Source organism: Somniosus microcephalus, chromosome 8, assembly GCF_052327205.1.
Source record: "Somniosus microcephalus isolate GS21.2 chromosome 8, FLI_Smic_1.0, whole genome shotgun sequence".
Taxonomy (NCBI): domain Eukaryota; kingdom Metazoa; phylum Chordata; class Chondrichthyes; order Squaliformes; family Somniosidae; genus Somniosus; species Somniosus microcephalus.
In genome coordinates this window covers 2,775,439-2,799,600 of record NC_140994.1, presented here as the reverse complement: position 1 = coordinate 2,799,600, position 24,162 = coordinate 2,775,439, and the positions used below count along the sequence as shown (strand labels likewise).

The 24,162-nt window shown below is 52.3% G+C and overlaps 1 protein-coding gene across 1 annotated transcript in view; it reads left to right on the top strand.

Annotated features, from left to right (window-relative positions):
• cfap43 (cilia and flagella associated protein 43) overlaps positions 1-24,162 on the top strand; it is a 261,004-nt gene that overhangs the window by 211,853 nt on the left and 24,989 nt on the right. Inside the window, exons 30-36 of the mRNA XM_085996108.1 lie at positions 7,454-7,540; positions 8,360-8,448; positions 8,901-9,099; positions 10,964-11,076; positions 11,734-11,893; positions 21,923-22,087; positions 23,618-23,698. Of these exons, the coding sequence (XP_085852234.1) occupies positions 7,454-7,540; positions 8,360-8,448; positions 8,901-9,099; positions 10,964-11,076; positions 11,734-11,893; positions 21,923-22,087; positions 23,618-23,698 (894 nt within the window). The remainder of the gene's footprint in view (positions 1-7,453; positions 7,541-8,359; positions 8,449-8,900; positions 9,100-10,963; positions 11,077-11,733; positions 11,894-21,922; positions 22,088-23,617; positions 23,699-24,162) is intronic.

Genomic DNA, 24,162 nt, shown 5'->3' with positions numbered 1-24,162 from the left:
TTTATCAATTTTTTGGTCCTGTTTTGTTGAATTCTAAAATCCTCCCAATCCTCAGGCTTACTACTCTTTTTGGCAAAATTATAAGCCTCTTCCTTTAATCTAATACTATCTTTAACTTCACAGAATCACAGAATCACAGAAACCCCACAGTGCAGATAGAGGCCATTTCAGCCCATCGAGCCTGCACCGACACATATCCCACCCAATCCCCGTAACCCCTACACCTAACACATATCCCCATTTAATCCCCCTAACACTAAGGGTCAATTTATCATAGCCAATCAACCTAACTTCTCTTGTTAGCCACGGTTGGACCACTTTTCCTGTGGGGTTTGTGCCTGAAAGGAATGTATATTTGTTGTAAATTATGTATTAATTCTTTAAATGCTAGCCATTGCTTGTCTACCATCATAACATTTAATGTAGTTTCCCAATTTACCTTAGCCAACTCGCCCCTCATACCTACGTAGTTTGTTTTGTTTAGAATTAAGACCCTAGTTTCAGATTTAACTAAATCACTTTCACCCTCAATATAAAATTCTATCATATTATGGTCACTCTTCCCTAAAGGCCCCTTTACTACAGGGTTATTAATTAACCATTTCTCATTGCACAATACTAGATATAAAATAGCCTGTTCTCTAGTTGGTTCCTCAACACACTGATCTAGAAATCTATCTTGTACACATCCCATGAACTCGTCCTCCACACTATTACTGCAAATTTGTTTTGCCCAGTCTATATGTAGATTAAAGTCCCTCATGATTACTGTATTACCCTTGTTACATGTGCCTCTAATTTCCTGATTTATACTCTGCCCTACATTACAACTACTGTTTGAGGCCTATAAACAACTCCCACCAATGTTTTCTGCCCCTTGCTGTTTCTTAGCTCCTCCCAAATTGATTCTACTTCTTGATTTTTGGAGCTAAGATCCTTTCTCTCTGCTGTCTTTATCCCATCTTTTATTATCAGGGCTGCCCCTCCTCCTTTTCCATTTTGCCTATCTCTTCTAAAAGTTAAGTCTCCTGGAATATTTAGTTCCCAACCTTGGCCACTTTGCAACCATGTCTCCGTTATGGCTATTAGATCAAACCTGTTAATTTCTATCTCTGCTATTAATTCATCTATTTTGTTGCGAATGCTTCACGCATTCAGATAAAGTGCCTTCAGCTTTGACTTATTTCTATTTTTTACTGATGTCACATAGAAACAAAAAAAATAGGAGCAGGAGTCGGCCATTCGAGCCTGCTCCGCCATTCAATATGATCATGGCTGATCCTCTACCTCAATACCATATTCCCGCGCTCTCCCCATACCCCTTGATGTCTTTTGTGTCTAGAAATCTATCTATCTCCTTCTTAAATATATTCAGTGACTTAGCCTCCACAGGCTTCTGTGGTAGAGAATTCCACAGGCTCACCACCCTCTGAGTGAAGAAATTTCTCCTCATCTCAGTCCTAAATGTCCTACCCCGTATCCTGAGACTGTGACCCCTCGTTCTAGAGCCCCCAGCCAGGGGAAACATCCTCCCTGCATCCAGTCTGTCTAGCCCAGTCAGAATTTTATACGTTTCAGTGAGATCCCCCTCTCATTCTTCTAAACTCTAGTGAATACAGGCCTAGTCGACCCAATCTCTCCTCATACGACAGTCCTGCCATCCCAGGAATCAGTCTGGTGAACCTTCGCTGCACTCCCTCTATGGCAAGTATATCCTTTCTTAGGTAAGGAGACCAAAACTGCACACAGTACTCCAGGTGCGGTCTCACCAAGGCCCTGTATAACTGTAGTAAGACATCCTTGTTCCTGTACTCAAATCCTCTTGCAATGGAGGCCAACATACCATTTGCCTTCCTAACTGCTTGCTGCACCTGCATGTTTGCTTTCAGTGACTGGTGTACAAGGACACCCAGGTCCCTCCGTACATCAACATTTCCCAATCTATCACCATTTAAATAATACTCTGCCTTTCTGTTTTTCCTACCGAAGTGGATAACTTCACATTTATCCACGTTATACTGCATCTGCCATGTATTTGCCCACTCACTCAACTTGTCTAAATCGCCTTGAAGCCTCTTTGCATCCTCCTCACAACTCACAATCCCACCTAATTTCGTGTTGTCAGCAAACTTGGAAATATTACATTTGGTTCCCTCATCCAAATCATTGATATATATTGTGAATAGCTGGGGCCCAAGCACCGATCCCTGCGGTACCCCACTAGTCACCGCCTGCCACCCCGAAAAAGACCCATTTATTCCTACTCTCTGTTTCCTGTCTGTTAACCAATTTTCAATCCATGCCAGTATATTACCCCCAATCCCATGTGCTTTAATTTTGCACACTGACCTCTTATGTGGGACTTTATCAAAGGCCTTCTGAAAATCCAAATACACCACATCCACTTGTTCTCCCTTATCTATTATACCAGTTACATCCAGTAGGTTTGTCAAACATGATTTCCCTTTCATAAATCCATGTTGACTTTGTCTAATCCCGTTGATATTTTCTAAGTGTCCTGTTATCACATCCTTTATAATAGACTCTAGCATTTTCCCTACTACTGATGTTAGGCTAACTGGTCTGTAGTTCACCTTAGTCACTGATACCTTATTACGTTTCTTACTCTCGCTGTCCCTTCCTGACCCACGCTGCTTATTTTTATCCAAAACTCTACTCTACTCTAGAGCCTTGACATTTCTCTCTCTGCTTTTAAATTGACTCTTTCCTGAATCCTCCCACCCCACCTCCCACCGCCCCCCCCTTCATTAGTTTAAAGCCCTGTCTACTGCCCTAGTTATTCGGTTCACCAGGACACTGGTCCCAGCCCGGTTTAAGTGGAGCCCATCCCAACAGAACAGCTCCATCTTTCCCCAGTACTGGTGCCAGTGCCCCCTGAACTGAACCCCCTTCCTCCCACACCACTCTTTGAGCCACGCATTTAAACCTCTCCGCTGTTTGTCCCTGTGCCAATTTGAGCATGGCTCAGGTAACAATCCAGAGATTATTACCTTTGAGGTTTTGCTTTTTAATTTGGATCCTAGCTCCTCAAACTCCCTCAGCAGAACCTCATTCCTAGTTCTACCTATGTCGTTGGTTCCTACGTGGACCACGACAACTGGATCCTCTCCCTCCCACTCCAAGTTCTCCTCCAGCCGCGAGGAGATGTCTTTAACCCTGGCACCGGGCAGGCAACACAAACTTCGGGACTCTCGGTCGCGGCTGCAGAGAACAGTATCTATTCCCCTGACTATATTGTCCCCTACCACAACTACATTCCCTTTCGCTCTCCCCACTTGAATGATCTCCTACACTATGGTGCCATGGTCAGCTTGCTCATCCATCCTGCAGGCTTTTCCCTCATCCACACAGGCAGCAAGAACCTCATACCTGTTGGACAAGGGCAAAGGCTGAGGCTCCTCCAACACTGCACCTGGGGTCCCCTTACCTGCCGGAGTTGCAGTCACACCCTCCTGTCCCTGTGATGTGCCTCAATGAATCCAAGACTCGACGTTAACGGAGCAAAGCAAGGCTTTTATTAACTAAGAAAGTAATACACAGTGGAGAAGTGTCTCCCATCCAAAGATCTGCTGCACTGTCTGTGAGACAGTGCAGCCTGCTTAAGTAGTGGCCAGGTATGGGCGGAGCCCTACACACAATACAGTACCGGAGGGGAAATGAAACTGAAACTAAACTAAACACAGAGAATACAGTGCCCGAGAACACAGAGAATACAGTGCCTGATGAACGGCATATTTCATCACACCCTGACCACTAACCAGACCTGTACCACTACCTAACCTCAGGGGTGTGCCTGCCTCCTGGATCAAAGTGTCCAGGTAACTCTCCCCCTCCCTGATGCCCCACAATGTCTGCACCTCAGACTCCAGCTCAAAAACGCTGAGCTGAAGTTCCTCAAGGTGCAGGCACTTACTGCAAACGTGGTTGTCCAGGATCACAATGCTCTGCACAAACTCCCACATGTTGCAGTTGCGGCACACCACCTGCACTGCCATCCCTATACGACCCTGTTTTATTTAATTAAATTTAATTAAATTTGTAATCAGGTAACTTAGTTTACAGTGTAGTTTCTTGATTACTTACTTGATCTAGCTTAAGTTAATGGTACTGAAATTAAATATCTACCTGTAACACAAAGCACTACAAGTAGTGGAGGCAAAAAGCAGCCACTCCTTCCCCCTCTTCTCCGAATTCCCACTTGTTGTATCTATGCTTTAATGCGTTCAATCAAGCATGTAGATACGTCGAATTAAATCAGAGTCAGGCAGACAGGCTTATAACTGCGATGTTCACTTTATTGCATAAAATGGCCGACTGCCGTTTTCCTGGGTAATTCCCATAATGCAATGCACATTACATTACCGTATTGACTGGTGTCAAACTCGCAATCAATACACGACACCACTCTTTTCCAAATTCCCAAATAAAACGCTCTGTTCAAGTCCACTCCATTTAATCTCACTCTGTGCAGACCGCTCTGTGCTCTGCAGAAATTTTTACTTTTATACACTAGGAGCCTCACCCAATTTACAAGTACAGGGACACTATCCCTCATCCGAAAGCCTTGGGACCAGCTGAGTTTCGGTTTTCGGAATTTTTCGGATTTCAGAAGGTATTATTATAAGACTGGGAAATTTGTATTTAATATAAATTGTAAAAGTTCAGGCTACCTCTTGCGACTGTTCCGTGTCTCATTCCCCTTCCTGCTTCTCTGGAAAGCCGGATATCGGCTGACTCCTACTAAGCTGGCCCGCAAATCAGGTCGGGGGTCAGGTGGGGGGGAGAAAAGAATATCGGACGGGCCGTGGTTCAGGTCGGGGGGGGTCCGGGGGGGGTGGTCGGGGTCGGGGGGAGAAAAGAATATCGGACGGGCCGCGGTTCGGGTCGGGCCGGGAGAAAAGAATATCGGACGGGCCGCGGTTCGGGTCGGGTCGGGGGGAGAAAAGAATATCGGACGGGCCGCTGCAGCTATCGGACGGGCCGCTGTATTGTTGGGTTCACTCTCCCGGTACCTCCTTCACACTGCCCGGCTCGGCCTGCAATCTCCTACCCAGGAGGGAACTCTGTGACCCTCTGCCCTGCTCAGCGTAAGTCGTGCGCCACTCTGGTCATGTCGTGCGCGCGACTTACGCTGAACAAAAAAACTTTCGGTTTTTAGAGGTTTTCGGTTTTCGGAAGTTCGGATAAAGGATAGTCTGCCTGTAATGACTCAGCTCCCCTGCTCCTGGTGATTGGCGCCTATTCAAAACAAACACTTACAGCTGACTGACAGTTAACTGCCACTAGCAGCCAGCTTCTGCTAACTACAGATTCTTTAATTTCTAGGATAGATAGAGAAATGATCTCTTCTGTTGGGGAATCCAGAACAAGGGGGTGTAACCTTAAAATTAGAGCTCGGCTGTTCAGCATTAAAATCAGGACTGAAATTCCCCGGTGCCCCGTGGGACTGGGCCCTTCCCCCGGTGCCCTGTGGGACTGGGCCCTTCCCCCGGTGCCCTGTGGGACTGGGCCCTTCCCCCGGTGCCCCGTGGGACTGGGCCCTTCCCCCGGTGCCCTGTGGGACTGGGCCCTTCCCCCGGTGCCCTGCCCTGTGGGACTGGGCCCTTCCCCCGGTGCCCCGTGGGACTGGGCCCTTCCCCCGGTGCCCTGCCCTGTGGGACTGGGCCCTTCCCCCCGGTGCCCTGTGGGACTGGGCCCTTCCCCCGGTGCCCCGTGGGACTGGGCCCTTCCCCCGGTGCCCTGCCCCGTGGGACTGGGCCCTTCCCCCGGTGCCCTGTGGGACTGGGCCCTTCCCCCGGTGCCCCGTGGGACTGGGCCCTTCCCCCGGTGCCCCGTGGGACTGGGCCCTTCCCCCGGTGCCCCGTGGGACTGGGCCCTTCCCCCGGTGCCCTGCCCTGTGGGACTGGGCCCTTCCCCCGGTGCCCCGTGGGACTGGGCCCTTCCCCCGGTGCCCCGTGGGACTGGGCCCTTCCCCCCCGGTGCCCCGTGGGACTGGGCCCTTCCCCCGGTGCCCTGCCCCGTGGGACTGGGCCCTTCCCCCGGTGCCCCGTGGGACTGGGCCCTTCCCCCGGTGCCCCGTGGGACTGGGCCCTTCCCCCGGTGCCCTGTGGGACTGGGCCCTTCCCCCGGTGCCCCGTGGGACTGGGCCCTTCCCCCGGTGCCCTGCCCTGTGGGACTGGGCCCTTCCCCCCAGTGCCCCGTGGGACTGGGCCCTTCCCCCCCGGTGCCCCGTGGGACTGGGCCCTTCCCCCCGGTGCCCTGCCCTGTGGGACTGGGCACTTCCCCCGGTGCCCCGTGGGACTGGGCCCTTCCCCCCGGTGCCCTGCCCTGTGGGACTGGGCACTTCCCCCGGTGCCCCGTGGGACTGGGCCCTTCCCCCCCGGTGCCCCGTGGGACTGGGCCCTTCCCCCCGGTGCCCTGCCCTGTGGGACTGGGCACTTCCCCCGGTGCCCCGTGGGACTGGGCCCTTCCCCCGGTGCCCCGTGGGACTGGGCCCTTCCCCCGGTGCCCTGTGGGACTGGGCCCTTCCCCCGGTGCCCCGTGGGACTGGGCCCTTCCCCCGGTGCCCTGCCCTGTGGGACTGGGCCCTTCCCCCCAGTGCCCCGTGGGACTGGGCCCTTCCCCCCCGGTGCCCCGTGGGACTGGGCCCTTCCCCCCGGTGCCCTGCCCTGTGGGACTGGGCACTTCCCCCGGTGCCCCGTGGGACTGGGCCCTTCCCCCCGGTGCCCTGCCCTGTGGGACTGGGCACTTCCCCCGGTGCCCCGTGGGACTGGGCCCTTCCCCCCCGGTGCCCCGTGGGACTGGGCCCTTCCCCCCGGTGCCCTGCCCTGTGGGACTGGGCACTTCCCCCGGTGCCCCGTGGGACTGGGCCCTTCCCCCGGTGCCCCGTGGGACTGGGCCCTTCCCCCGGTGCCCCGTGGGACTGGGCCCTTCCCCCCCGGTGCCCTGTGGGACTGGGCACTTCCCCCGGTGCCCCGTGGGACTGGGCCCTTCCCCCCGGTGCCCTGCCCTGTGGGACTGGGCACTTCCCCCGGTGCCCCGTGGGACTGGGCCCTTCCCCCCCGGTGCCCCGTGGGACTGGGCCCTTCCCCCCGGTGCCCTGCCCTGTGGGACTGGGCACTTCCCCCGGTGCCCCGTGGGACTGGGCCCTTCCCCCGGTGCCCCGTGGGACTGGGCCCTTCCCCCGGTGCCCCGTGGGACTGGGCCCTTCCCCCCCGGTGCCCTGTGGGACTGGGCCCTTCCCCTGATGCCCTGTGGCATTGGGCCGATGGGCCCATCACGATATCACTGAGCTAGCAGGTTTATCGCATCACAAGATGGATAACTAACTATAAGAAGCATAGGTCTCTGAGAGGACAAGTTACTGATGTGAACTATTCCAAGTGCTTGAGCGATCTTTCTTAGCCATGACCCTGTTCCTTTTCCCTGACAGGTTCAGAGGGATCAGATAGTGCAGGAGAGCAAAGCGATGGTGGATCGATTCCGAGAGACCTACGATGATCTAGTGGCTGAAGACAGAGTAAAACATTTAGCATTTCTTGTCTCACCAGGATTGGGGGAAACACATTAGGGTTAGGGTGCCGGGTGTGGGCGGGGCACTGTGCCGGGAGTGGGCGGGGCTATGTGCCGGGTGTGGGCGGGGCTATGTGCCGGGTGTGGGCGGGGCTGTGCCGGGTGTGGGCGGGGCGCTGTGCCGGGTGTGGGCGGGGCTATGTGCCGGGTGTGGGCGGGGCACTGTGCCGGGTGTGGGCGGGGCTATGTGCCGGGTGTGGGCGGGGCTATGTGCCGGGTGTGGGCGGGGCTGTGCCGGGTGTGGGCGGGGTGCTGTGCCGGGAGTGGGCGGGGCGCTGTGCCGGGTGTGGGCGGGGCTATGTGCCGGGTGTGGGCGGGGCTATGTGCCGGGTGTGGGCGGGGCTATGTGTTGGGAGTGGGCGGGGCTGTGCCGGGTGTGGGCGGGGCTATGTGCCGGGTGTGGGCGGGGCTATGTGTTGGGAGTGGGCGGGGCTAGGTGCCGGGTGTGGGCGGGGCTATGTGTTGGGAGTGGGCGGGGCTGTGCCCAATCCCACCCTCGCTTGCTGTCCACAAACCCAGTGTGCAGCAGGAGTGACTGGACAGCGATGAGGAGCGTGGACCCCAGGGTCCTGAGGCCAATTACAGAGCCTCCTACCCTGCACAAACTCTGTTTTATTTCACATTAACTGTGGCATGAATAGGATAATTTGCCCTGTGAGCAGTGGGATTCTGCCTGTGGGGTCAGGAAGCCCCCTCCCCTCCCCTGCCCTGTTCTGCGCTTTCCCATTATTCTCTAACACAAGCTGTGATTTGTGTTTCTCATCAGCTCCTGGACCGTGGATTCAGGAAGGAGTTTTTTGATGTCCATGCTGCAGTGGTCGACCAACTCTACAAATTGTACAAGCGCAGACCCAAGTGAGTTCCCCAGACCGCCCTCAGCGCCACACCGCCCTCAGCACAACACCGCCCTCACTGCCTGCAGACCAGGCAGCTCACTCCGCTACCCAGGAGTCAGCACCCTCTCCGAACACACGCTGCACACATAGAAACATAGAAGATAGGAGCAGGAGTAGGCCATTCGGCCCCTCGAGCCTGCTCCGCCATTCAATGAGATCATGGCTGATCATCCAAATTCAGTACCCTGTCCCTGCTTTCTCCCCATATCCCTTGATCCCTTTAGCCTTAAGAAATATGTTCTGTCGGGTCCGGCACTCTGTGGGGGTCCGGGCTCTGTGTGTGGGGGTCCGAGCTCTGTGTGTGGGGGTCCGGCACTCTGTGGGGTGTGACTCTGTGTGTGGGGGTCCGGGCTCCGTGTCGGGGGTCTCGCTGTTAGTCCAGGACCTAAAGTACGTTTTCTCGCTGTTTAGGGTACAGATGAAAAGGATCCAAGTGGCAACAGCCAACCCCTTTGGTGACCGATTGCAGTCGGCCAGTGAAGGCCACACCCAACTGCTGGCTGCCATGGAGGACCTGGATTCACCGCATAGCGCGCCTGAGACCTTGGACCCGGCCGTGTGGAATCGGTTCATTCACAGTAGACGGATGAAAATAGAGAGTGAACATCAGGTGAGGGAGAGACGGCGCCGTGTGGTTCAGCTACTGATGGTTTATCCAGTTCGAGAGCTTCAGCGGTGCCAGATATTCCACCTTGGTTCACTGAGCTCCCAGTGACAGCCCCAATCCAGCCTGGTAGCTCACCCGGCATATAACTCAGAGTGTCGGTGGCACGCTGTCCCCACGGAAACAGGATATCGGCCCCAGTACCATTCAGGAGAGTAGATAAAACCGGCAATCCCATGGGTGTGTTCAAACCCGATAAAATGTCATTTGAGGTGCAGCGCGGATTCCGGGGCTAAAAGGGTTGAATTATGAGAACAGGTTGCATAGACTGGGCTTGTATTCCCTTGAATACAGAAGATTTAGGGGTGATCTAATTGAGGTGTTTAGGATAATTAAAGGAGTTGATCGGGTAGATAGAGCGAGACTATTTCCTCTGGTGGAGGGAGTCCAGAACAAGGGACATAACTTTAAAATTAGAGCCAGGCGGTTCAGGGGTGATGTCAGGAAGCACTTCTTCACACAAAGAGTGGTGGAAATCTGGAACTCTCTCCCAAAAAGCTGTTGAGGCTGGGGGTCAATTGAAAATTTAAAAACTGAGAACTATAGATTGTTGTTGGGTCAGGGTATTAAGGGTCATGGAACCAAGGCAGGTAAATGGAGTTCAGATACAGATCAGCCAGGATCTCACTGAATGGTGCAACAGACTCGAGGGGCTGAATGGCCGCCTCCTGTTCCTATGTTCCTGCCTTGCAGCGCCTCCTGCTGTTTCATTGGTGTGCTTGCAGACGGCCCACATTTCCCAGCTGTTCCAAATGGAATACCCGCCCCATCCATCACTCCGGCTGATCCACAGATGTTGGAGGCTGGATTCAGGAACTGAAGATAAGCATAGGAGAGATCAGCTCCACTGATTGTAGTAAATGAGACTCACTTTGCCAGCCTGCACCGTCATCTGTTCAGGACCCACTCGGTCACACACTGGAGGCTGTATATTGTTGCTGTGACTCAGAGAGCCCCCTGACTGACGAGTGCTACTGTCTGTGCCCTACCCACCCCCACTGGGCCCAGTACAGGACCAGTGGATCGAAGGCCCAGCACAGGACCAGTGGATCGAAGGCCCAGCACAGGACCAGTGGATCGAAGGCCCAGCGCAGGACCAGTGGATCGAAGGCCTAGCGCAGGACCAGTGGATCGAAGGCCCAGCACAGGACCAGTGGATCGAAGGCCCAGCGCAGGACCAGTGGATCGAAGGCCCAGCACAGGACCAGTGGATCGAAGGCCCAGCGCAGGACCAGTGGATCGAAGGCCCAGCACAGGACCAGTGGATCGAAGGCCCAGCGCAGGACCAGTGGATCGAAGGCCCAGTGCAGGACCAATGGATCGAAGGCCCAGCACAGGACCAGTGGATCGAAGGCCCAGTACAGGACCAGTGGATCGAAGGCCCAGTACAGGACCAGTGGATCGAAGGCCCAGTACAGGACCAGTGGATCGAAGGCCCAGCACAGGACCAGTGGATCGAAGGCCCAGTACAGGACCAGTGGATCGAAGGCCCAGCACAGGACCAGTGGATCGAAGGCCCAGTACAGGACCAGTGGATCGCCCAGTACAGGACCAGTGGATCGAAGGCCCAGTACAGGACCAGTGGATCAAAGGCCCAGCACAGGACCAGTGGATCGAAGGCCCAGTACAGGACCAGTGGATCGAAGGCCCAGTACAGGCAGCTGCTCTTGGGAGCAGCGTAGATTCCTGGTTTTACACCTTTCCATGGCCGTGTGTAGTGCCCCTCAGGCTCCCCGTTGTTCCGTGCAGACTCTGTAACTGGGTAACCTTGTTGCCATGTCGACACTTGCTCTCTCTGCTCCTTTCTCAGGTCAAGCTGAAGGCCGTGACCCTGGCAGAGATGCAGACTTTCCTTCAAAAGAGGATCGAAGAGGAAGACAATAGCACGCAACTCACCAACAACTTCACCCAAGACCTCAGCAAGTCAGTCCTGCTTTAATGTAAACACACGCGGGGGTGGCGGGGGGGGCGGTGAGAATTTCCACGAAAGTTCTCCCGATCGTCCGCTGTAACTTTGGACTGGCACTCTTGCCTCTGAGTCCAGAGGTTGTGGGTTCGAGCCCCACTCCAGAGACTAAAACCCATAATCCAGGCTGACACTCCAGTGCAGTAGTGAGGGAGTGCTGCACTGTCGGAGGTGCCGTCTTTAGGATGAGATGCTAATCCAAGGCCGAGTCTGCCCCCTCAGGTGGACGTAAAAGATCCCACGATATTATTTCAAAAAAGTGCAGGGGAGTTCTCCCCGGTGTCCTGGGGCTAATATTTATCCCTGAACCAACATCAGTAAAACAGATGATCTGGTCATTATCACATTGCTGTTTGTGGGAGCTTGCTGTGTACAAATTAGCTGCCGCATTTCCTACATTACACCAGTGACTACACTTCAAAAAGTACTTCATTGGCTGTGAAGTGTTTTGAGGTGGTGAAAGGCACTATAAAAATGCAAGTCCTTTTTTTTTTATTGTGGGGGAAGTTCCTTGGCAGAATCGAGACCTTCGAAGTCGGTAACCTTTCTTTCTGATAAAATCTTTGTTGATGATGCCAATCTTGTGCTATCTCTACCTCTCGCCCCGTGAGCAGTCTGCGTGAGATCAAGTCACAGTTCCAGCTGAATCTGATGGTCCAACTGGTATTGAAACAAGGCCAGGTGGAGGTGGTGAGCAGCGACTTCATCCCAGACTATTCTAACTCCATCCTCCTGCACAAGGGGGTCGTGGAGGATCTGAACAGCACCATTCAGGTAAGGGACCAGCAACCAACAGACCCATTTCAGTGTGTTTTGCTCTGCTATTGAGCGCGAGTTTAAATAGAGCTGGCAGACCGTACCCCACATTCCACCAAACACATGGCCTCAGTGAATCAGAGCCTAGATTCACTCTCCAAAATAGCCATCTTGCTGTGATTTACAGGAACCTTAAGATGCGGTAACACTAGGAGGTTCGGTGCAGGATTGAGTCCCAATGTACTCTTCCTGCGATCTGTGCCGCACCCGCCTTACAGTCTGAGAGAAACCTGCAACGTCTCCCAGTTGGGGAGAGGGGTAGGGAACGAAAAGCTGCTCCCTGTGGCTATTGGCAGAGCTGTGGGTACAGTCCATGTACCTAACCAATTAGTCACAGCCACATTACAGAAGAGACAACCATAGGAACAGGAGGAGGCCATTCAGCCCCTTGAACCTGTTCAAAGGTGGTGGTGAGGGTGTGGTTGAGCAGATCGGTAGCTGCAGAAATGTCGTGGTGAATGGAGGGCCAAAGACTGGACAGTTGGGATTTCATAAGTGCCGTTGTAAGAGAGTTGGGAGAGAGTTTTTTCCAGGGGCGGACACAGAAGGAAGTAGGATTGTGGGGGTGGAAGGGGGATGTGGGTGGAGAGCGATACGAGGAAGTGGTCAGAGATGGCCTTATCTGTGATTGACACGGTGGGAGTAGCGAGGCCACGAGAGAGGGCAAGGTCAAGGGAGTGGCCATGAATATGGGTTGGGGAGTTTACATGGAGGGAGAGATTAAGAGAGGATAGGAGGCTAGTGAACTCAGAGGAGAGAGAGAGCATGATGAATTGAGATGGAGGTTGAAATCACCAAGGATGAGAAGTCGTTCGGTGCAGAGGCTGAGGGAGGAGAGCAGTGAAGATATCTCAGTAATAAAATGTTTATGGTACTTGGGTGGGCGGTAGAGAACGATAATTTTAAATGAGAGGTGAGAGGGGTGGAATAAGGTGAGATGCTCAATGGAGGAGAAAGTGCCGGAGGAGTAGGGGGACAGACCAAGGTGTGATTTGGTGATGAGAGCCACACCGCCACCACGGCGGTCTGAGCGGGGCAAGTGGTGGAAGGTATAGCCAGGTGGGGAGGCTTCATTTAAGGGTAAGGTGTCATCACCCCTCAGCCAAGTTTCCGTCAGGGCCATGATATCGATGCAATTATCCACAATAAGCACATGGATGGCAAAGGCCTTGTTCGCAAGTGAACAGACATTGTGGAGGGAGACGCGGAGAGAGTCGGTGATGGCTGACCCACTGCCAGAGTCCACAGAGTCAGCGCTGGGGGGGCTGATGGGGAGGAGATTGGCAAGATTTGCCCCCAGTGGGCGCGCTGGGCGGGAAGGTCGGCGAGAGAGTAGGATGGGACAGTTGGGGCTGTTCGTAAGGAGGCAGTGACGAGTGCCTTAATGGGCCCTTCGTAGGATGCCAAGAGAGGCACAGAGGGAAGCTGTGGGCTTATCTCAGAGGGAGTCAAACCTGGGACAGCGGCAGGAGAGGAGGCAGGTCGAAGAGTAATGAAGGATTTGGGTAGGGATTTGGGAGGGCAGTATATCCAAGAGAGGAGAGAGGAAAGGAGGCATGATGACAGGAGAGAGCGGTCAGGGAGGGATAGAGAGAAAAGGAAAAGGGGGAAAGAGCGGAAAAGTATTGAATGGCTCGGATCCGGAGCGGCAGCCAAAGTGCGCACACGAATGGACACGGGAAAAGCTCAGGTTACATAGGCCTGTTTAAATGTGATAATTAATGGGATACGTATTTCCTGGTAGCAGGAATAGGTTGGGGACAATAGTAGGGAGACCAGGGTCAAAGTCGGAGGTCCCATGGAAGGACAAGCCGACGTGAGCAGGATGGAGCTGGCACGGAGCATCGATGAACCGCTGTCCAAAGCAGGCGAGTGAAGTCCAGAAGTTATCTGAAGGGTCGAGAGTTCGAGGATGGAGGTTGTTGCTGTAGGAATGAGAGTCGGTAGCGGTGCAGAAAGATGATGGTCAAAGTGACGCAAGTTGGAGGTCACCGTAGATCAAAGCGGCGGAGAAAAAGTAAAACCATAAACCAGTGACCAGCAAAGCTGAAAACTGGTAAAACGAGTCACCGGACAGCAAGTGAAACAGCAGAGCTCAAAAACCAGAGCTCAAAAACTCTCCGACACCTCCTCCTACCTCCGCCTGAACATGACCCCACTACCGAACATCAAACCACCGTTTCCAAGACACTCACTGACCTCATCTCCTCTGGAGATCTTCCCCCCGCTGCCACCAACCTCATAGTCCCCCAACCCCGCACAGCCCGCTTCTACCTCCTTCCCAAGATCCACACACAGGACTGCCCTGGTAGACCCATCGTTTCAGCCTGTTCTTGCCCCGCTGAACTTATCTCTTCCTATCTCGACTCTATCTTTTCTCCCCTTGTCCAGTCTCTTCCCACCTACATCCGCGACTCTTCAGACGCCCTCCGCCACGTTAACAGTTTCCTGGCCCCAACCGCCTTCTTTTCACCATGGACGTACAATCCCTCTACACCTCCATCCCCCACCAGGACAGCATGAGGGCGCTCCGCTTCTTCCTTGAACAGAGGCCCGACCAGTCCCCATCCACCACCACCCTCCTCCGCCTGGCTGAACTTGTTCTCACATTGAACAACTTCTCCTTTGACTCCACTCACTTCCTCCAAATTAAAGGTGTTGCTATGGGTACCCGCATGGGTCCTAGCTATGCCTGCCTTTTCGTGGGATATGTGGAACACTCTTTGTTCCAGTCCTACTTGGGTCCCCTCCCTCACCTCTTTTTCCAGTACATTGATGACTGTATCGGTGCCATTTCCTGCTCTCACCCTGAACGAGACAATTTCATTCACTTTGCCTCCAATTTCCACCTTTTCCTCACCTTCACATGGTCCATCTCCGACTCTTCCCTTCCCTTCCTCGACTTCTCCGTCTCCATCTCTGGGGATAGGTTATAGAACAAAAGATGTTGGTCAATCGCAGCCCTGACTTCGATCTATTTTATTTCCTTTTCAGTTTTGAAAAAGGGTTTCGACCCGAAACGTCAACTCTAATTTCTCTCCACGGATGTTGCCTGGCCTGCTGAGTTTTTCCAGCATTTTCTGTTGTTATTTCGGATTTCCAGCATCTGCAGTATTTTGCTATCGTATTCACTACAAGCCCACTGACTCCCACAGCTACCTGGACTACACTTCCTCCCACCCCGCCTCCTGTAAGGACTCTATTCCATTCTCCCAGTTTCTCTGTCTCCGCCGCATCTACTCCGACGATGCCACCTTCCACACCAGTGCTTCCGACATGTCTTCCTTTTTCCTCAACCGAGGATTCCCCTCTACCGTGGTTGACATGGCCCTCGACCGTGTCTGTTCTATCTCCCGCACTTCCGCCCTCACCCCTGCCCCTCCCTCCTGGAACCACGATAGGGTTCCCCTTGTCCTCACCTTTCACCCCACCAGCCTCCACATTCAACGGATCATCCTCCACCATTTCCGCCATCTCCAAAGTGATCCCACCACCAAACGCATCTTCCCCTCCCCTCCCCTTTCAGCATTCCGTAGGGACCGCTCCCTCCGAGACACCCTAGTCCACTCCTCTATCACCCCCAGCACCCCGTCCCCTTCGCCTGGCACCTTCCCATGCAAGCGCAGGAGATGCAACACCTGCCCTTATACCTCCCCCCTTCCCACTGTCCAGTGCCCCAAACACCCCTTCCAGGTGAAACAGCGATTTACTTGTACTTCTTGCAATCTAGTATACTGTATTCGCTGCTCACGATGTGGTCTCCTCTACATTGGGGAGACCAAACGCAGATTGGGTGACCGCTTTGCGGAACACCTCCGTTCAGTCCGTAAGGATGACCCCGAGCTTCCGGTCGCCTGTCATTTTAACTCACCGCCCCATTCCCACTCAGACCTCACTGTACTCGGGCTCTTGCATTGTTCCACGGAAGCTCAGCGTAAGTTCGAGGAACAGCACCTCATCTTCCGATTAGGCACTTTACAGCCTTCCGGACTCAATATCGAGTTCAACAATTTCAGATCATAACCTCGGCCCCATTACATTTTTACTTATTTTTTATCCACACCTTTGTTTTGGCCCTTCCCCCCCCCCTTTTTTTTCTCTCCCACATGGCAGCTGTCTCCCATTCTCCCAGCACATTTCACACCTAATCTAGAGCCGTCTTTTGTCTCCACTAGTCCCATCACCATCTCGTCTCATTTTGAATACCTCTTAATGTCTCTTCTCTTTTGTTCTCTCCCAGCCTGGCCTTTTAATCTGTTTCATTTCCTGTGCTTTTTCAGCCTTGACAAAGGGTTTGACCCGAAACGTTGACTCTATTTTCTCTTCACGGATGTTGCCTGGCCTGCTGAGTTTTTCCAGCATTTTCTGTTATTTCAAAAACCAGTAGAACCAGTTCAGCAGAGACACAGCTGCAGTTTAAAAGTTAAAAATCTTTTAGCAGCAGAGATAGAGACACAGCAGGTAAGTCTTACAGTGTAGTCCAGTGTGGAAATGTAATGGTGTAATCCAGCGTAGTTCAAAGCAGAAACGTAGTCTAGATGTCCAGAGATGTCCAGGAGATCGGAAACCAATTTGACAGAAGAATTCCGCAGCATAAGACTTGAAGCGACTGAAAAGCAGAGCAGAGTCCAAGCCGCTGAGTCAAACCGTGTAGTCAGCGAGGTCCTGTCCGCGAGGAATCCAGTGATGGAGGTCAAGGTTCAGCAGAGTTCCAGCAGTTGAAGGAACTCAGTGAGAACAAAGACACGCCGGGCCGGGGGACGGGCAGTGGACTCTGCAGGGGGAGAGTTAAACTTGTAGTTTGGGCTGAAATGCCTTCACTATCAGAGGCAGGGTATCTTAAGCACTGGAAGAGAGGAGATTGGGGGAAGAACGGCAAAGGATGGCAATGGATGACCACGGATACAGTTGAAGAGACGAGCAGCTCAGTGAGGAGCTGCCAGCCCAGGAGCCATCTTGGATCAAATCCTACAAAATAAAGATTAAACATATCCAAAAATATGATCAAATCTTATTATTGATCAAAGTATCTTTAGCATCCTCCAGAAAGATTGTAAAGCTTCCAACCATTGCTCAGAATCCTGTCCAGAGTTCAGAGGAAAGAAAATTCTCAAACTTTATAAATCTCTGGTTTGGCCTCAGCTAGAGTATTGTGGACAATTCTGGGCCCCACACTTCAGGAAAGATGTAAAGGCCTTAGAAAGGGTGCAGAGGAGGTTTACCAGGATGTTACCAAGGATGAGGGACCTCAGTTACGAGGAGAGGTTGGAAAAGTTAGGAATGTTCTCCTTGGAACAGAGAAGGTTAAGAGGTGACCTAATGGAGGTTTTCAAGATGATGAGAGGTTTTGACAGAGTGACTTATTGAACCCTTGGTGTGTGGGTCAATAACCAGAGGCCGTAGATTTAAAATCATTGGCAAAAAATCCAGAGGGGAGATGAGGAGAAATGTTTTCACTCGGAGTGTTGTTGGGATCTGGAACGCTCGACCGGCTAAGGTGGTGGAAGCTGATCCCATCAATAATTTTAAAAGGGAGTTGGGCAGGTCCTTGAGGATGAAGAACTTGCAGGGTATCAGACAAAGAGCGAGGGGGGTGTGGGACTGAGCACGACGGCTCTTTCAAAGAGCCAGCACAGGCATGATGGGCCGAATGGCCTCCTTCTGTGCTGTAGGTTTCTATGATTCTCATTTCTGGAGCCCAAAGGTGACATCAAGTTAGCCCAACGATCCAGCAGTATCTTCCTGGGGTAGTTGCCATTTATCCATCTCCGTGTTTTTTTGATTTTCTAAGTATATATTTTTTCTTGTCTGGTGTCCTGTCTGAGTCCCCTGGCCTTCACACCTCAGGTGTACTCCTCGGCTTCCAGCTGTGACTCGCCCTCCCCCTGCGGAGAGATGCTTGGTGTGGACTGGATGGGTAACTCAGCGAAGCAGGGGCTGACTGTTTTACAGATTCCCTTGTTTGCAAGGCTGCCAGCTGAAGATCCGATGCCGGGTTTCACTGTACAGAGATCAAAACCTGCCCCTCACCAACTAGAATCAAGACAACAGGGATGAAATCTGGCACTAGGCCGATAGCCAATCTACAGCCCTTTTACATATTAAACAGGCAAAGTTGAAGGCACTTTATCTAAGTGCACGTAGAATTCGCAACAAGGTGGATGAATTAATGGCACTAATAGAAGTAAATGGGTATGATGTAATTGCCATTACAGAGACATGGTTGCAGGGTAACCAAAGCTGGGAACTGAATGTTCCAGGCTACTCAACATTTAGGAAGGACAGACAAAAAGGAAAAGGAGGTGGCGTAGCGCTGTTAATAAGGGATGAGATCGGTACAGTAGAGATAAAAGATCTTGGCTCGGCAGATCGTGATGTAGAACTGGAATCAGTTTGGGTGGAGCTAAGAAACAGCAAAGGGCGGAAAACATTGGTGGGAGTTGTGTATAGGCCACCAAACAGTAGTGGTAAAGTAGGGCACAGTATCAATCAAGAAATTAGAAGTGCATGTAACAAGAAAAATGCGGTAATCATGGGGGACTTTAATCTACATATTGACTGGGCAAATCAAATTACCACTGATGGAGTGGAGGACGAATTCTTGGAATGCATGCGAGATGGTTTCCTGGATCAGTATGTGGAGGAACCAACCAGGGAACAGGCTATTCTGGAACTGGTATTGTGTACTGAGAAAGGGCTAATCAATAATCTTGTGGTAAAGTGACCATAATATGATTGAACTTTACATTAAGTTTGAGAGTGATGTAGTCCAATCTGAAACTAAGGTCTTCAATCTAAACAGAGGAAACTTCAAGGGTATGAGGGACAAGTTGGCCATGGTAGATTGGGAGACTACACTAAAAGGTATAAAGGTGGACATACAATGGCTAACATTCAAGGAAATAATGCATAATTTGCAACAAACATATATTCCTCTAGGGCATAAAAACCCAAAAGGAAAAGTGATCCAACCATGGCTAACAAAAGAAATGAAAGCTAGTATTAAGTCAAAGGAGGAAGCTTATAAAGTTGCCAGAAAAAGCGGTCAGCCTGAGGATTGGGATCTGTTTAGAAATCAGCAAAGGGGGACCAAGAAATTGATAAAGAAAGGGAAAATGGAATATGAGCACAAACTAGCGAAAAATATAAAAACGGATTGTAAAAGCTTCTATAGGTATGTGAAAAGGAAAAGACTGGCGAAGGTAAATGTAGGTCCTTTACAGTCAGAGACGGGAGAATTTATAATGGGGAATGAGGAAATGGCTGAGAAATTAAATAAATACTTTGGGCAGGATTTTCATTGGGCAGTGGAGGCGGGATTGGAGGCGTGTGGGGGGTTAAAATCCTGAAATCGGGGGGCACGAACCCATCCCACCCCCAACCCGCCTCCATGCCAGTTTCAAAGGAGGCGGGTACCCGCCCCGCACTGAGACCCGCCTCCCCGAGGCGGGAAGGGGATTAGTGCCAATTAACTGCCTGTTAACAGGTAGTTAACAGGCAGTTTTTAGCCTAATCCCTATTTTTTATGTTGAAGTGTGGGATTCCCGACAGCTCCAAACCACGCCAAGTTAGAGGAGGTGGACTGTCGGGATGAAGGGCTTGGAGGGGTCGAGATGTCCGGTGTTCAGGTGAGTGATGGGTGCATGAGTGCAAAGGTAAGTGTGTTTGATGTGTGTAAAGTGTTTAAAGAAGTATTACATACCTTTACAGCCTTCCTTCCTTCAGGTCTCGGGAGTCCCTCATCTCACCGGCACAGAAAGCAGAATGGCTGCAAGCTGCCAAAAATTGCAGCATTCAGCTTTCTGTTCCAGGGAGATCTCTAAATCATCCTGAGAGGAATTAACTTAGAATACAGATTGTCAGTGTTTGACAGCTTTAAACAGCTGTGAAACGCTGATATTTCATCTGTCAAAAGGTCTTGACAGATGAAATATCAACCTGTGACGTCGCCTGTTGCCGGGTGGCCCTTAATTGGCCTGCTGAGCCTGCTGGGCGGGCTCAACAAGGTCAATCAAGTCAAAATCGTGTGGGTTGGCTAGAACTCGATGGAGGCGGGACTACAACCCCGAAAGTTGTAGTCGCGCCTCCTGCCCGACGACTCAATGAAAATCCAGCCCTTTGTGTCTGTCTTCACGGAGGAAGACACAAAAAACCTCCCAGAAATACGAGAAAACCAAGGGTGTGGCGAGAATGAGGAACTTAAAGAAATTATTAATAAAAAAAAACAGTACTAGCAAAATTAATGGGACTAAAAGTCGATAAATCCCAAGGACCGGATGACCTACATCCTAGGGTTTTGAAAGAGGTGGCCATTGGGATAGTGGACGCATTGGTTGTCATCTTCCAAAATTCTATAGATTCTGGAACAGTTCCTGCAGATTGGAGGATAGCAAATGTAACCCCGCTATTTAAGAAAGGAGGGGGAGAGAAAACAGGGAACTACAGACCTGTTAGCCTTACATCAGTAGTTAGGAAAATTCTGGAATCTATTATAAAGGATGCAATAACTGGGCACTTAGAAACTAATAGTAAGATTGGGCAGAGTCAGCATGGATTTAGGAAAGGGAAATCCTGTTTAACAAACCTATTGGAGTTCTTTGAGGATGTAACTAGTGGAGTAGACAAAGGGGAACCGGTAGATGTGGTGTATTTGGATTTTCAGAAGGCCTTCGATAAGGTCCCACACAAGAGGTTGGTGAACAAAATTAGGGCACATGGAATTGGGGGTAATATACTAGCATGGATTGAGAATTGGTTAACAGACAGAAAACAAAGCTATTCACAATCTATTATCAATGATTTGGATGAGGGGACTAAATGTAACATTTCCAAATTTGCTGATGATACAAAGCTAGATGACAGTATCAGTTGTGAAGAGGATGTGAAGAGGCTTCAAGGGGATCTCGACAGGCTCAGTGAGTGGGCGAGAACATGGCAGATGACATATAATGTGGATAAATGTGAAGTTATCCACTTTGATAGAAAAAACAGAAAGGCAGAGTATTTCCTAAATGGTGAAAGATTGGGGAATGCAGATGCTCAAATGGACCTGGGTGTCCTTGTACATGAGTCACTGAAAGTGAATGTGCAGGTGCAGCAAGCCATTAGGAAGGCAAATGGTATGCTGGCCTTCATTACAAGAGGATGTGTGTACAGGAGTAAAGAAGTCTTACTCCAATTATATAGGGCCTTGGTGAGACCACACCTGGAGTACTGTGTATAGTTTCTTCACACAGAGGGTGGTGAATCTTTGGAATTCTCTACCCCAGAGGGTGGTGGAGGCTCAGTCATTGGGTATATTCAAAACAGAGATCGATAGATTTCTGACTAGTAAAGGCATCAAGGGATATGGCGATAGAGCCGGTGAATGGAGTTGAGGCAGAAGATCAGCCATGATCTCATTGAATGGCGGAGCAGGCTCGAGGGGCCGAAGGGCCTACTCCTGCTCCTATTTCTTATGTTCTTATACACCCCGCCCAATTATCTTTTCCCTTGATTTCAAAGGGCGGTCGATTCGCTAACCACCCCCTCCAAAGAAATTTCACCCCCAAATTTCCTGCTTATGTTGGAAAATGAAACCAAACTATCCAAGCTCTGGAGGCAGTGCAGAGAGGGGTCATCGGGCTGATCCCCAGTGTCCAAGGGACTGAGTTAGGGACAACTTGGGATTCCTCAGCCTGGAAAGGAGGCCAATGAGAGGGGATCTTGTTGAATGAAAAGATTAATTCTGAATACTACTTTAAATGAAACTGTGACTGTGGGTGAAGGGGATCCAGGGACAAACTGGGAAAAGGCAGGGTCAGGACTGATGTCAGACAGAGGAATCGGCTGTAGGGGAGTGGGGGCGCAAACTCTGAGGCAGGTGGGCTGTGCTGGGGGAGGGAGGAATGAGATGTGCCAGGTGGTCTCCTCATTTGTATGTTGTAATGTGGCTGAAAATTGTTGCTGGGATTAGTGTCTGATCGCTGTTTATTGATTGCTGTCCAGTCACTAGGAGAAAAGAAAGTGGCCAGTATGGTGGAGTGCAAGGATTTCAAGAAAGGAATTGTTCAGCTGGAATGGGAGTACCAGAAGATGCTGATGCAAATGGACGACCTGCACCAGAGGATCCGAGACATCCTGAAACTGAGGATTACCAAACAGGCACAAATGGTAACGTGTGGCTTGTTTCCGGGGAAACTCGCCTGACAGAGAGACAGTAAGCCCCGGGGACTGAGGAGACTCACCCGACGGGAGACTCACCTGACAGAGAGACAGTAAGCCCCGGGGACTGGGGAGCCTCGCCCGACAGGGAGCCCCGGGGACTGGGGAGACTCGCCCGATGGGAGACTCGCCCGACAGGGAGCCCCGGGGACTGGGGAGACTCACCCGACGGGAGACTCGCCCGACAGGGAGCCCCGGGGACTGGGGAGACTCGCCCGACGGGAGACTCACCCGACAGAGAGACAGTAAGCCCCGGGGACTGGGGAGACTCGCCCGACAGGGAGCCCCGGGGACTGCGGAGACTCGCCCGATGGGGAGACTCGCTCGACAGGGAGCCCCTGGGACTGGGGAGACTCGCCCGATGGGGAGACTCACCCGACAGGGAGCCCCGGGGACTGGGGAGACTTGCCCGATGGGAGACTCACCCGATGGGAGACTCACCCGACAGGGAGCCCCGGGGACTGGGGAGACTTGCCCGACAGGGAGCCCCGGGGACTGGGGAGACTTGCCCGACAGGGAGCCCCGGGGACTGGGGAGACTCACCAGACAGGGAGCCCCGGGGACTGGGGAGACTCGCCCGACAGGAGACTCACCCGACAGGGAGCCCCGGGGACTGGGGAGACTCACCAGACAGGGAGCCCCGGGGACTGGGGAGACTCGCCCGACAGGAGACTCACCCGACAGGGAGCCCCGGGGACTGGGGAGACTCGCCCGATGGGAGACTCGCCCGACAGGGAGCCCCGAGGACTGGGGAGACTCGCCCGACAGGGAGCCTCGGGGACTGGGGAGACTCGCCCGACAGGGATCCCTGGGGACTGGGGAGACTCGCCCGATGGGATACTCACCCGACAGGGAGCCCCGGGGACTGGGGAGACTCGCCCGATGGGATACTCACCCGACAGGGAGCCCCGGGGACTGGGGAGACTCGCCTGATGGGAGACTCGCCTGATGGGAGACTCGCCTGATGGGAGACTCACCCGACAGGGAGCACCGGGGACTGGGGAGACTCGCCCGATGGGAGACTCACCCGACAGGGAGCCCCGGGGACTGGGGAGACTCGCCCGATGGGAGACTCACCAGACAGGGAACCCCGGGGACTGGGGAGACTCGCCCGACAGGGAGCATCACCAGACAGGGAGCCTGGGGACTGGGAGTTCAAGTCTGACCTGTCAGGAGTCCAGGAGAACTCTACTTGAACTTCCAAAGTTCCTGAGCAGTAGCTGCCTAATCCCAATGGGGCGTCTGGGCGCAAGGCCCTCTCTCAGCTCTGCTGTTTCAGGAGAATGTCCAACACAGGGAAGGGAAGGGAAGGGAGAATATGTAACCGTTCTGTCTCTGAGAGTAACACTCCCATCTGCTTACTGGCTCTCTGTGCTCCTGGCTGCTACAGGAGACGTCAGTGATCAATGATGAGGATACTCAGCATGCGCTGTGTTTTCCTTCTCTATGACCAATGATGCATGTCTTGTTCTTTCCTAGTATCTAAGAGAGACTAATTATGAGGCTCGAATCAACGCACACATCATGGTAATGGAGCGTTCAGTCGAAGGTCAGGTGAAGGTAATTGATACTGAATATCTTTATATTAAATCTACTTGTCAATCTCTAGTGGGTAGTCAAGACCAAAGGCAGTTTCCAGAGTGGGGGCACTGATTCCATAACCACCTTAAAGTTCTCTCTGGTTGAGCAGCCTGAAGATTAACTTCAACCAAGGCTACACCACCAGGGGCAGCAATGGAGGTACAAACAGCAAGCTCATAAAGGGACCGGACCCCCTGGCCTCTGACCAGCTCCTCAATCTTCCTCGTCACATGAGGAAACACTTTCACCCGAAGCCGATACCAGAACTGAGAGGTTATAACTGTCAGGAAAGGCTGAACAGGCGGGGGCTCTTTTCTCTAGAAAACAGAAGGCTGGGGGGTGACCTGATCGAGGGCTTTAAAATGATGAAGGGGTTTGATAGGGTAGACATAGAGAAGATGTTTCCACTTGTGGGGGAGACCAGAACTAGGGGCCATCAATAT